This window comes from Alligator sinensis, unplaced genomic scaffold, assembly GCF_000455745.1.
Source record: "Alligator sinensis unplaced genomic scaffold, ASM45574v1 scaffold573_1, whole genome shotgun sequence".
NCBI classification, from domain to species: domain Eukaryota; kingdom Metazoa; phylum Chordata; order Crocodylia; family Alligatoridae; genus Alligator; species Alligator sinensis.
This window is the reverse complement of record NW_005841877.1, coordinates 4,251,217-4,264,807: the sequence shown is the minus strand read 5'-3', so window position 1 is coordinate 4,264,807 and position 13,591 is coordinate 4,251,217. Positions and strand designations below refer to the sequence as shown.

The window sequence follows — 13,591 nt, the reverse complement described above, 5'->3', positions numbered from 1 at the left end:
CCTCCATTCAGCCCCTGCCTCTCCCTGTCCTATTCGCTTCAAGGAGAGGGTCCTGCGGGCGCTGGGCCGAGACCTCGGGCAGAGCAGGACGCGAAGGTGGCCGCAGCAGCCGGCGGAGGTAAGCGACCCGCCCGCGGAGCCCCGGGCAGCGCCTTGCGGAGGCGGCAGGGCGAAGGAAGGGATCTAGACAAGCCGAGTGACCCTGAAGGCAGCTGCTCCTTTTTCAGGCTGCTCCTGGCTAGAGGGCCTTGGCCCTGCGCTTAGTCAGGCTGTGGCTGGATTTGGGGTCAGGAAAGGGTGTTACCCCATGGTCAGGTGGGTGAGGGCTGTGGGGTGGGGTGGGGTGGGGGGTTGCCTTCCACTGTAGCAGGGGGCCCTCTACCCCAGGCCTCTTGAGTATACTGACAACCTCTCATAGAAGCAGGACATCAGTTACCCTGCTTTACTTGTGGCAGGTTAGGGGGCGAGTCAGGGTTGAGGGTGGTATGATGTAGAGCTCAGATTCTGGTTGTATGGGATGGTTTGGATAGGGATGATCCTGCTTCAGTCTGTGGTTGGGCTAGATGACCTCTGGAGGTCCCTTCCAGCCCTACTTCTCTATGGGCATTTTTACAGGTGCTGCAGGAATGTGTGTGTGTGGGGGCGGGGTGGGCTTTGAGAGCCTCTCTAATTAAAGCTACTGGAGTGTCTCATGTATCAGCATCCCCGTGCTTCAAAATAGCTGTGCGGATGCTTTATCTAAAGCTCCTTGAGCAAGCTTTAGTTAAAGCACCCCTGCCGCCATTCTAAAGCATGGGGATGCTGATAAACGAGATGCAGAAGCTGGCTGAAGCACAGTAAATACCATGCTCCAGTAGACTCAATTAATCACAGCGTAATTACAGCCAGTGCCGTACCTAGACTCCTGGTGGCCCTGGGTGAACTTTCAGTTATCAGGCCCCCCTTCCTCAGAGACTTTTGTTCCAAAGGTCTTTATCACATCTGTGGTATCGATGCCTTTAAATAGTTTCTTTTCAATTGATAACATTGCCAGTCCTGTATACGCACAATATTAAAACTTTTTTTGGCAATTGTAATTTCCCCCCCCCACCACCATTTTTGGGCCTCCTTTCTATCCTGGTCCCAGACAGCTGCCCAGTTTGCCCATGCCACTGTCTGGGTCTGATTACAGCATGTTGGAGCAGCCTCGCTGCTCATGTATAGGCACCGATTCTAAGAGGAATTTCACTGCTTACACCTGCATTTTTCTACAATTTCCAATGTGACATGTAAACTCATTTCCACGTCACATTGGAAATTGTAGAAAAATGGGCATAAACTAATCCCATCAACATGCAACGATATTTTGGAACCTAGAAGCAGAACCCGTGATTCTTTCTTCCCAGTGCTTTGGGGGCAGATTGCTATATAAAAGCAAGAAGTAACTAGTTGATCTGATTGAAGAGGTGCAGGTATATAGGAGCTGTCTGTGTGTGTAGCATTACCAACTGACTGGTCAAATAAGGAAGAGAAAAAACTTTGAAGGGTGAACACATAGTGGAGAGGTGGAAATATGTTGTTATAGTTTCTTGTTTGTTAATCATCCTCAGTGAACTTGGTAACGTATAGGATTCAGAATGGATGGTCCTTACCTCAAATAAGGGGCACTAAATCTGCTGAGTCACTTTATAAGAATTCCTTTGTGCGATTCAGATACACGGTGTGACGCAGGAATATAGAAAGGGACCTTTAGGGGACATTTTGGAGGAGATAAGCAAGGTGTCCCAAACACAGAGCATAGAACAAAAAAGCATTTGCAACAAACTGAGTCTTTTACTTGTTTGTGAAAAATAGACATAAATATTCAGAATAACCATAAAATAGACACATTCACACTATTCATAATGAGCAAAACCAAATAGAAGCTTGATGCTTGATTAAACATGTTGAGCAATGACTAAGCTATAGAAAGAAGATACTGTTGCTTGTGGAAAGAAGCTAATGGCCAAGAAGTAGAGACTGAGTATGAGAATGTTTCAGTTTGGCAGTGCATTGCTAGCTGGCTGTTGTGTACGTGTGTTAACAGTTGCTAGCTGTACTCCATATTGTTGCATTCAGAAACATCATGGAAATGGCACCTCCCTATGGGCTATGATGCTGTGAGTGAAAAGAGAATGAAATCAAACACTTGCCAGAGTTCCTAGGCTTTGGGGCCTGATTCTGCTCTTACTTTAGGCTGACTACAATGTTACAACTCCAGTGACTTCACTGGAATTAGCCTGATTTCCAACACTGTAAATGGATCATTCCTTTGATATTTTTCACATCACAGTATCTACTGCTTGTGTTGAAATATATTAAACAAGCTAATTTTAAACAAGATGAGTGACTCTGAAATCTGATGGATCCTTAATTTTATTTTCCACTGTGCCACTTTAGAAAGCCACTGTTGCAAGAAAAGTTCAGTGATGCTATACTTTGTAAGGAAAGTTCTTGCTTGAGTAGCACTCCCTGTGTCTGGTAGGCAGTGTACTGTTAGCTGGCTGCTTTGTGTGAATCTAGCAGTCGCTACTGCACTGTCAACAGCTGCAGGGGCAGCTCACTGTGTATTTTTAATGAGAAGAACTAGGAAAGCTTCAAAAGACCAGTTTTGAAAACAGTGTGTGTGGTGGGAAGGCAGTGTACTGTTAGCTGGTTGAAAAAACTGACACCAGCTAACATGCAGCTGCTATCCTACTGCACAAACTTTGATCACTGAAGTGCATCAGAACTAGTTTTGCATAGTGTATCTTCTGGGCTCTTTTTATATTCTGCTATAAAGAGGGTATTTACTGTTTTTGCTATTTCACACATTCCTGCTATCTAGAAGACACAGAAAGAGGAAACACTTGGTTGCCTTAGCTCTATGGTGCTTCATTTTGTTCAGCACTTAGATATCAGTTTAATAGAAGCCCTTATAAATACCTGAGATGGACAGAAGGCAAGCCAGGTGGCATTTTATAGACTAACTCATTCAGAGTGTCACGAGCTTGCATAGGCAACAGCTTACTTTGTCAGGGGCCGTGAATGGACTTTCAGAGGCTACAGCCTACTTTGTCAGATGCTTTGAAGAATGGACTCCAGATGAATGGACTTTTATATCGGATTACAGTGGAGGTGTCTATCAAATGCACTGTTCAAATCATCCCAGTACTCCTTTGCAAGTATCACTTTTATACTAAGTATTTTTATTTTTTTTCCTAGTTCCACTAGGTGCTAAAACTCCCTCAGCCACATTTGATTTCAGTGAGCACAAACAATACTCAGAATTTTCACATTAGCATTTACACTAGTTTTTGAAGACTCTCCTTGTGTAGTATTATTTATCAATATTAATATGTTGTTAGCCCCTCTTCAAAATCCTTGGTTCATATTTTCAGTAAAACTAGGTTTACCTCCATTCTCTGCAGAATACCTACTGTATACAACCGACAGATCAGTACACTGTCATTACCTGTTGTTTACAGGGGCCTTCCATTTACTTTCTGTTTGCAGGGAATTAAAGGGTTTGTAGCCAATTAGTTCGAATTATTGCTTTAATTACAAGATTAGTGAGATTAAAAATGAGAGAGAGTTTATTTCTTGCTAGGAATATTTTGACTAATATTAGTTTAAGGACCTATTATTGCCTTGGTTTCTGAGTCTTGATCTTTGTTTGACCATATCCATACATCTTATTTTGTTACTTTATTGCAAAATGAAAAAGAATCTATTTCATTATCTGAGCTCATAGGCAAGTCAAGTAACATATGGTCCATTCATGAAAACTCTTCAAATGCAGACCTCCCACTGAAGGAAGTGGGAGATGTGCATGTGAGTATTTGAAGGGTTTGCAGGAATGGGCTCATAATAGATGTGTGTGTGATGATTAGGCAGTGTATTGTTAGTTAGCTGGCATTCACATACCAGCAACTAAACACACTTCCACATTAGCACACAACTTTGAATCAGCAGTTACACAAGAGCATAAAAATAAGCCCCTCTCTGTCAAGCTCTGATCCAGATCCTTGAAGGGGGTAAGGATATGTGTTGGTGTAACTCCTTTGGTAGGGCAACTCAGTATATAGCAGCTGTGAATCTGGGCTTTAGAATATCATTATTACGACATTTGACATCAGGAGTTAATATTTTTGTGACTGACCCTGCAAAACTGTACATATATGAATAATTTAATTGACTTTTAAAGGACTAAATGCATATACGAGTATTAATTACAGAAGTAAAGATTTCAGGTTTAGATCTCGTAAGGGAATGTGCTTTTCTTACAATATTAATGTAGTTGTATAAAGTGGACATATTTTTGGATATGTTTTCTCAACTGCACCATAGCATTTTCACACAGGCCTTTTGAATTTGCAAAACCCATATTTGGATATGTAAATGATGATCTGCCTAAGCTAAGTGGGTATCTGTGCATGTTTTGTACATGCACAATCAGTAGTAAACATTTAGATAGCCTCTTAAGAACATGTGTCCCTTCCTGTCCCTAATAGAAGTATCCTTATCCTACCCTGCTTCAACACAGTCTCCACCTGCAAATTTTAAGGAGCACTTGGGTTGTTTTGCCTTTCACGTTATCTCTGCAAAATCAGTATACATAGTACATGTAGTACATATGGACCCTCTCAGTTTACATCCATGTGTGCATAACTCCAAAACTGTACACACTGATGGAGTCTGGGAAGTGAAAATCACACTGGGTTTATCTACACAAGATGCTACTGCACAGTGGTTACTGGGCGTTTATTTAGTACTTGTATAAGCAAGTACTAAATAAATGTGCAGTAACCGGAGTTACTATGCAGTAGCGTCTCAACATGGTTTTTGCCATGTAACACTACTGCACAGTAGTATCAGGCTGCTGCGCAGTCAGCAACTGGTGTAGATGTGTCCACCTTCAACTAAGGGATAGGAACTGCCATATTGGATCAACCCTAGAGGCCGTCCTGTCTTTGTTGATGGCCAACATCAAATGCTTCGAAGGGTTGGGTCTCATTCTTAAACTCTGAAGTCTAAAGTTAGACATCCCTTTGTACCATCATCATCAGTGGTGGTGATCCCTCATCACTTCCTATATTATTCTTATAATTAATTTTAGCTGGCTATATTTATACCTATAACTGTCCAGTCCTTTAAAAAAATCTTACAGTCTTGGCCAGTGACTTCCTGTGGCAGTGAGTTTTATGTTTTAAGCACAGTATGTGAACAAAAATGTTCTTTTTTTATTGGTTTTGTATTTCCCTCTCCTCTTCACCTGATGGGACTCTGGCATGTATATTACAACTCAGAGGCCTGCGAGTTCAAGCCTTACAGCAGAAGTTGAGCTTGTGCCCAGTGTGACCACAACAGTGGAAAAGTATAGGGGAATGCTGAGTTCCTACTGCTGTTGTTGTGGAGATGATGCTTTAGGTGCACATCTTTACTGTTTTTCTTTATAGATAAATCTATAGATAGATATAGATCTTCTGGTATTTTCAAAAAGGCTAATGAATAACTCCATGCCCCTGGACAATACCTGCCCTCCTCAATGAAACATAATGGTTTTGATGTCCAAAGCTGGGTGCATCTATACGTGCGCTTTACTGCGGAGTAGTCTGATTAGCTCTGCAGTAAAGCATCACCATCTACACATATGCTTGTATTAGGGCACAGTACAATAACGCTGTTGGGGGAAGTACTATCTTATGGCAGAGTAAGTAACCACTGAAATGCATGTGTAGATGGTGACAGGGGCTGCTGGGGCATTAGGGTGCTAAAGTGCGGAAGCTGCCTGCCACCTAGCCACATGGCTCCACACTCTCAGCACCCTCATGCCCCAGCCAGCTTCTCTGCTGCTAGACACTGACCCTGCTGTGCCTCTTCCCAGCCTGGGGATGCTCTGCCCTGGCTCAGATTGCTGCTGTCCCAGGTGCACATGTAGATGCTATGCCCAGAAGTAGTTTCCTCTGGCTCAAATAGCTCGGGTGTGTATTGCATCACATTAATTGCACGTGTAGATGCACCCACGGGGTGTAACAGCACATGTAATGAGTGCTGTTTACTCATACCTACGTTGCACAAAGAGTATGTGGGCTAAATTCTTCCTCCAGCAGGTTGTCCTCTGGTACTCCTTGATACCCTTGGCACTCCTGAAGGATTCAGTGTTTCCAGTGATGTCCCCATACAGGATTCTGACATCAGGAGCAACTGCCTATAGACCTCCTGGCAGAGGTACAACCTCGCACCAGATTTATTTTCAAGAGCCTCATAATCCTCTTGGAGTGACTGTACTGTTAATATTGGCTTGTGAATGCCACAAATAACCAGCTATCCATGCTATTTATTATAAAGAATCTGTTAGAATTGTCCATATCTTCCATCCTTCTGTGCTTCATACTGTGCCTCAAGCTATCTGCTACCTGGGTCCCAAAGCTTAATTATCCAAACTGGTCTAGCTACAATAATTCCAAATACAGAAAATCCAAATAGTGTCAGGTCTTCAGGACACTTTGTGAAAGAGAAATAAGAGAAATACACAACACACACCCAAAGAGGCAAGAAACTATTTTGTGATGGTTTTCTCTTTTTTTTTAATAAACAATCTTCATAGAATTTTCTATTTACATTTTTAATACTTAGTCTGTCATTTTCACAATTCATCGACCTTCCTTTGTTAACCTTGCAAAGCTGGCATTTTCAGTGATATCATCCCAGGGTAGTTAGAACCAAATATCTCTGCCTTGGTGTCATGGCTTTAAGTAATTCTGGAACATCAAAAACACTTGTTCCTAATATCTGGGAAACAAAGCCCACAGACTGATAGAGTATTTGCCTGAATATAAAATTAAGCAACCTATCTTCTCTTTTGAGAATTTTCATGTTGGTGACATTATTATTAATCATTGCCAGCAATGTGAATATATGGAGAACATTTAGCCATTTGTGCCAAAATAAAAACCCAATGCTGCAAGGTTCTGAGTGCCTCATAATTTTAATCAACTTCATTGGTTTTCCTCCGCATTGTTGCAAGGTTGGACCCCTACATTAGATATAAGAATTACTAGCACAGTGGATGACAACACAAAACCAAAGAGAAATTAAAACACTTGGTCTAGTTTCTGGCAACTTTTAACAGGAATGTACCATGGTTGTGTTTACATGCTGCAAAATATATTCACAGGCTGACAGACCTTTTCAAAGGTCTTCCTTCTTTTTCATGATGATCTGCCTGATCAAAGATGCTACTTCTGGCTTGACGTTTTCTATGGGCTCTTCAGGTCTCCAGAGTTTCACAACTTTACCCCCTGGGCTGACAAGGTACTTCCAGAAATTCCACCGAGGTTCTTTCTTTGAAGAATCTGTAAGGATAGCATCAGAGAGCTTTAATGACACGAAACACTTGTCTGATATATTAGATACTTAACCAAGGTTAATAAAGAAAGAGACCTACCCGCAATTTGTGTTACATGGTTCTGTTGCTTTAGGTGGATAACATGAAATAATTTTTACCTCCCTGCTGTTCTGAACTTTCTTTGTAGCAGGCCATGGCAGAGAACTACATTGTGGCCATGTCTATATTGTTTCCCAACCCAAGTCAAAGACTTCTTTCAAGAAACAAGCCTAGGACCCAGTCCTTACACTACTCTAACTACTGGCTGCTGTTATATAAAAAGTCACCACCACCCTGGTTTTTAATGGAAGGGGCTGTGGCTGTTGTGTTGTTGAAATCAGTGCTGTCGGCATACGCATTAGGTGTGCTCAGAGTTCATTTACTGGCTGGGCCTCTCACCTTAGGCACATGGACACTCTCAGTTTAGTAACCTAAATTGCCTCAAGTGTGAGATAGGTGCAGAGATGTCAAGTTCACTCAAGGCAGCAGCTGTTCTAGGTTTGTGCAAAACTTTAAATGTTTGAGTCAGTCTTCTATCAAAATGTATGCACATAGATGCCTCTCAGACCCTTACCCTTTAGGCTTGTTTAACGTGATAATGTGCCACTCCCAGTCGCTTCCAAGGTGGAGAGCTTAAGATCAGTTACAGAGCATGCATTCAGGAGCCCTTTTAGCTGCCTACACTACCTAATAACTGGGCTTTGGTGACTGCAGAAAAAAGTAGACTTGTTTCCTGATAGCTTTCTCCCTGGCTCTCTCTGGTCATACCTGAAGTTGTTTACACCTAGTGGGACAAGTGAGGCACCTAAGTCCAGGAAGTGTTTTGGGTTGTGACTTCTGGTCTCAAATAGGTGACTCCGGGCTATTGGTAGGTGCCCAAATCTGGGAGAGTGAGGCAGGATTTCAGCTACACACTATCTTCAGCACTTTTAATTGGCAGATCTGCATGTCCCCTAGTTTAGCATGCCAATTGTTGTGAGGCACCTAACTCTCTTCATTCCTTGTGTGGGAAGCATAAGGCTCTTAACTCAGTGTTGTGAATTCCACTCCTGGTACCTAAATAGGTGAAGCAATTCTCAGTATCTCCATGGCTAAGTGCCCCTTGTGGATCTGGGCTTAAGGATATATCTACACAGCTCAGTGCTGTGCTATGCAGCTAGCCAGGATAGGCACATTAGCACATTGCTGTGCCTAGGCTACAAAAAGTCTTGCTTCTCGGCAGAACTAATTAGTTTGGGTGCAAGAGCATTCTAACACAGCGATATTGCTTCTAGAGCTATCGTATAATCTGATTCTGTTTAGCACTGTCCTGACATACCATCACTCAGTCACATTAAAAATCTCTGTCAGCCAAGGAAATTGAACCTAAAATTCAAGACTAGGGCTATCCTTTCATGTAAGTGTATTCTCTGTACGCTACAGGCCTGGTTCAAAGCACTTGGAATTCCGTGGAGTTTTTGGCTAGCTTTAATGAGCTTGGGATGAAACTTCAAATGAACACAGCCTCATTTCTGTTTGAGAACTTTTACTTCTGTGAATAGCCCCAATGATGCGAGTAAAGAATATTTATGAATAATTTTTTCAGGCTGGACCACAAAATGACATGTTGAGGTAATGATGATCAGCAGTTTACAATGCTGCAATATTTTCCTCCTAGTGTGTATGCATAATTTACATCTAAACAAACAAGAGGCAAGGAGGGAATTTGCTGTTCTGCCTATGCATCAATTAACTGTACTGGAAATATTAGGATAATAATGGTCATATTCCTCTATTAAATTCTAAGAACAGTCATAGTTAATGCAGTTCTTTGGACAACTTTCCTGATGAAGCTTTTTTTTTTTGTAACAAGAAGAAAAATAACAATTTAAATGAGGTCATTACCCATTTGCTTTTAAAACAATAATAATGCAGTTAAAATGCAGCATAAAAGATGCAAAAAGCAAATATTTACCTACGAGAAATTTAAATGCAGGTTCTGCTTCAGATCCTAGAATCTTAATTTTGTGGAAAATGGGGAAAGTTACTCCATAGTTTCCCTTGGCAAAAGATTCTATTTCTTGGCTTGAGCTAGGCTCCGATTCTCCAAACTGATTGCAGGGAAAGGCCAGCACAGTGAAGTGGGATGGACCAAACTGTCTGTGTAATTCTTGCAGCGCAATGTAATTTTTGTCTGTGTGCTGGCAGTAACTGGCCACGTTTACAACCAGAGATGCCTTCAAGAAAATAGAAAGTGGAACATTTAGAAAGAAAGAAACTACACAGCCACTCCTGTTTGAAAAATAGATATGCCCACTTGATTATAATATCATTAAGTACCATAAAAACATAGCACCTGAAAACATATTTTCTTTAAGAGACATTGTTTTTATAAATATTCCTAGAATGTCTCAAACATTACAAGTTTGTTTAAAACTAAACACAATCGGACATTTCAGGCATGTGCATAGTAAATAATTGTGCATTTTATTAGATCTGATTCTAAAATGTAATCATGATATTCTCAACCATTGCAAATAAAACACAATAGTTCAGTAGTTAGAGCAGTTTAGTGCATGACACATTCTAGCTGACTATTTTACTAGATTGTCATTATTACTCTTATTTTTAAAGTCTAACAAAGTAAAATGTATCTGTACTTAAAGCTTATTGCTAAAAGCGGAAGGAGAAGGAACTTAGCCCATCTCTCTGTCTCCCCATCTCTTGATGCTAGTTTTATCACATATAAATGGACTACATTGCTTGTTGTTTGAAGAGTTAGGAGAGAAAGAAAAATGGTTTGAAGCTGCAACTTACTTTGCCTCTGTACTTCTCCAGAGAAACGATCCTCCCTTTTGAATCCTTCACTTCAAAAGAATAGAAGTCTTTGATTTTAGGTTTTAAGAATTTAAGTTGTAACAGACAGAGCATGACTGTGCCCAACACCATGGACAGGAAAACAATAAACACCCTGGCTTTGGGCACTGAACATTTTAAAGGATAGGTGGCGAGAGGCTCCATTTTGGAAAAAAATTGAGAGAAGTCTCAGCAGGCCTGGAATGTGAGGAGGAGCTGCAACATGAAACCCGCAGCAGTTCTGCACTGAACAAAAAGGACCAGCCCCTTATTTCATCCCACATTTAGATTAGGGTTTGGAAGCTGCTGCCACATCCCCAGTGTGCAAGTCAGCATGACCAGACTTTGAACCCCAGGTTTGACAATATATGTAAATGTCCTTCACTGTGAAAGAAGGAAATTAAATCTTTATTTCAATTATATAAAGAATCAACATTTCCCCTTAACTGACTCCTTTGAAATAGAAATATGGTATGGACAGTTAAAGAATATATGTGTATGGGACCTGGCTGTGTATCAAACTCTTTCACTGTAACTGATTTGTCTGTCTGTTCTATCCCACTGTAAATGGAAACTAAATCAGAGTAATCTAGCACTTTAAGGCTAGGGACAAAAATGACTCATAAACCAGTACAAGAGATCAGAAACCAGTTTAAATCTGTAACACAACACGGTTAAGGACAGAAATTACACATAAACTGGTTTAAGTGATCAGAAACTGGTTTAAACCTGTAACAGAACAGAAGCTGTAATTTTTAAACCACTTTCAAAATTACCAAAACCAGTTTAAGATAAACCTGATTGGATGTAGTATCAGACTGAACTGATATAGGTTAAAGCGGTTTATGGAGCTTCTGTCCCAGACCCCTTCCTGGTTCAAGTTAACTCAGTCCCCCAGCATCCCAGGATGCTGTGCTGGGCTGGGCTGTGCTATCTGCTCCAGTGAAGCAAGCTTGGCCCTGCCCCTCTGTTCCCTACCTGAAGCACTATCATTGCTCCAGCTGGCTGAGCAGGGGGTGGGGGCAGAAAATCTGGCTCTGAACCCCAGCCAGGGTCTGCCTGGTGGGTGTGGAGCAGCCCCTCACAGCCTTTTCTCCTGCTCCCCACTTGAGAGGAGGGGTCGGGTGTGATCAGACACCAGTTAAGCTGGCATGCTGAGGCAACGGGGGGGGGAGTGAGGGGGGTTTAAGCCCCCTCCCCCACCTGCAAGGAACCCCAGCCAGGGTCTGCATGACAGGGGCGAAGCACCCCTGGTTGGCTTTTCCCCTGCTCCTCAATGGAGCAGAGGAGCAGGGGTCATGGCCAAACACCAGCCAGGCCAGCACTCTTAGGCAGAAGTGGGGAGGGGTTTTAAGCCCCCTTCCCCCCGCAACCTCATTATGCTGGCCTGGCCCCACCCCTCCACTGGCTTCCCATGTCTGGCCACAGCCCCTGCCCCTTTGCTCCAGTAGGGAGCAGGGGAAAAGCCAACCAGGGGCTGTTTCCCCCCTGCCAGGCAGACCCCAGCTGGGGTCCTGTGTGGGCCGGGGAAGGGGTTTAATCCCCCCTCCTTGGTTATGGACCCAGCTGCAGTTTGCCCTGGAGGTGGGGACAGCACCTGCCATGCTTCTGCTCCCCTGTTTCCTGCTCAAGGAGGGAAGAGGCTAGCCCTTGCTGGAGTTTTCTCCCTTTCATGAGTGGAGAGCAGGGAGCATGGCCATGCCCTGGCCTGGGACCACGCTCTGGGATGCTGAGGGAGGGGGTTTAAATCATGCCCCCCTCCACTATGGTGAGTAGTGGGCAGGGGGGAAAAGTCTGGCAGTGGCTGCCCCTCCCCCCAGGTAAACCCTGGCTGGGGCCTCAGCTTGCGAGCCCCCAGCTGGGCTGTGGTCATGCCCCCAGCTTTCTGCTTGAGCAGAGGGCAGGGGCCTGGCAGTGGCTGCCCCCTCCCGCTCAAGGAAGACCTGGCCTATGGGGCTCTCGCTGGGGCATGGCCATGCCCCCTGCCCTCCCCTTGAGTGGGGGCAAAACCCTGGCAGTGACTGCCTTCCCCCTCAAGCAGGGAGCATGGGACAGAATCATGGCAGGGGCTGCCCACCCACGCAGACCAGGGCTGGGGTCCCCACACAGGTCTAGGAGGGGGTTTAAACGCCCTTCTGTCCCCACCTCTGAGTGCTGGTTCCAGGCTGGGGTCTGGTTAGGCACCCCACTTTCCGCTTGAGCTGTGGGAGCAAAAGCCTTGTAGGGGCTGCCCACCTTCAGAACCCTGCTGGGGTCCATGTGGGACTGGGATGGGGTTTTAATCTCCTCCCTTCCCACCTCAGTGTGTGAGACCCAGGCCAGGGAATGGCCACACCCCACCTGCTCAAGGGTGGGGCAAAAGCCTGGCAGGGACTGTCCCATCCCCCAACCAGGCAGACCCTGGCTGGGGTCCCCTGCAGGCCAGGAATGGGATTTAATCCCTCCCTCCCTTCTCAGTATGCTGGCCTGGGCTGGGAGCAGGGAGCAGGGGATAAGCCTGGCAGGGGTGCCCTCCCTGCTTCCCCCCAACAGATCCAGGCTGGTGTCCCTTGTGGGCCAGGGAGCGGGGTTTAAAGCTCCCCTCCCCCTGGCCTCAGCATGCTGGCCCCAGGCTGGGGCCTGGCCACATTCCCTCCACTTGAGCAGGGAGGTGGGGAAAACCTTGGAGGGCTTCCCCTCCTCTCTTCCCTTTGGCAGTGGCTGGGAGGTGTGCTCTATTGTCCCACAGCTTCTGGCCTGAGCCACTGCAGGCATATGGCTGCATTTCTGGAATGAGAAGTGAATGTCTGTTCACTTGCGTCTTGGTTCAACGTATGCAGTTTAGACTAACCTGCAAAGATTGAATCGATTCAGCCTCAGGGTTTTTGACTGTCTGTACTTAGCCAGCAGGGCAAAGTGGGCATTACGATCTAGTAGGGGTTACAGAGCCCAGGTGGGACTTCTCACATGATTGGAATGTAGCTGTGATGCCCTCTGTTGGTGCTGTGAGTATCTCCTCACCCCCTGGGTCAGGCCCTAGACTCGTCTGCCATGACTTGATGGGTCCGTACGTCTTGGACGGCCAGAGCCGACTCGAGTTGCGTTAGAAATTGGTTGTACATTAGGGCGGGCTAGTGAATGGAGAGGTAGACACAACTTATTGGTTGCAAAAAACTTTACTCACGCCGCTTGCAATCACGACGCAGGTGGTCCGGTCGTCTGAACAACCACGCGAGTTGTTCCAGCTGGCGGGGCCCAAGCCAGTTAATCTGTCCGCAGTTCGAAGCCGGCGGGGGAAGGGGTACGTCTGGGGTTGCGCTCGGCGACGGGAAGAAAGATCGATAGGTGATCAGTCTATCGATCGGCAGCCGCAAGTCAGATAACTTCAGA

At 44.7% G+C, this 13,591-nt stretch overlaps 2 protein-coding genes across 4 annotated transcripts in view; one reads left to right on the top strand and one right to left on the bottom strand.

The window, feature by feature from the left end:
• The window catches only part of CDC20B (cell division cycle 20B), a 78,933-nt gene that overhangs the window by 585 nt on the left and 64,757 nt on the right, over nucleotides 1-13,591 (top strand). Inside the window, exon 2 of the mRNA XM_025196143.1 lies at nucleotides 12-118. Coding sequence (XP_025051928.1) covers nucleotides 12-118 — 107 coding nt within the window. The remainder of the gene's footprint in view (nucleotides 1-11; nucleotides 119-13,591) is intronic.
• GPX8 (glutathione peroxidase 8 (putative)) lies at nucleotides 6,568-10,463 on the bottom strand. 3 transcript variants are annotated; one of them, XM_006017293.3, is made up of 3 exons: nucleotides 10,184-10,463; nucleotides 9,342-9,603; nucleotides 6,568-7,355 (listed from the first exon to the last, which is right to left on the bottom strand). In XM_006017293.3, exons 1-3 carry the CDS (start codon nucleotides 10,385-10,387, stop codon nucleotides 7,192-7,194), a joined length of 630 nt encoding a protein of 209 aa, XP_006017355.1. In that variant the 5' UTR covers nucleotides 10,388-10,463; the 3' UTR covers nucleotides 6,568-7,191. The 3 variants fall into 3 exon arrangements, with proteins under 3 accessions (XP_006017355.1, XP_014383395.1, XP_014383396.1); XM_014527909.2 differs by having other exon boundaries at nucleotides 9,346-9,603; XM_014527910.2 differs by lacking the exon at nucleotides 9,342-9,603.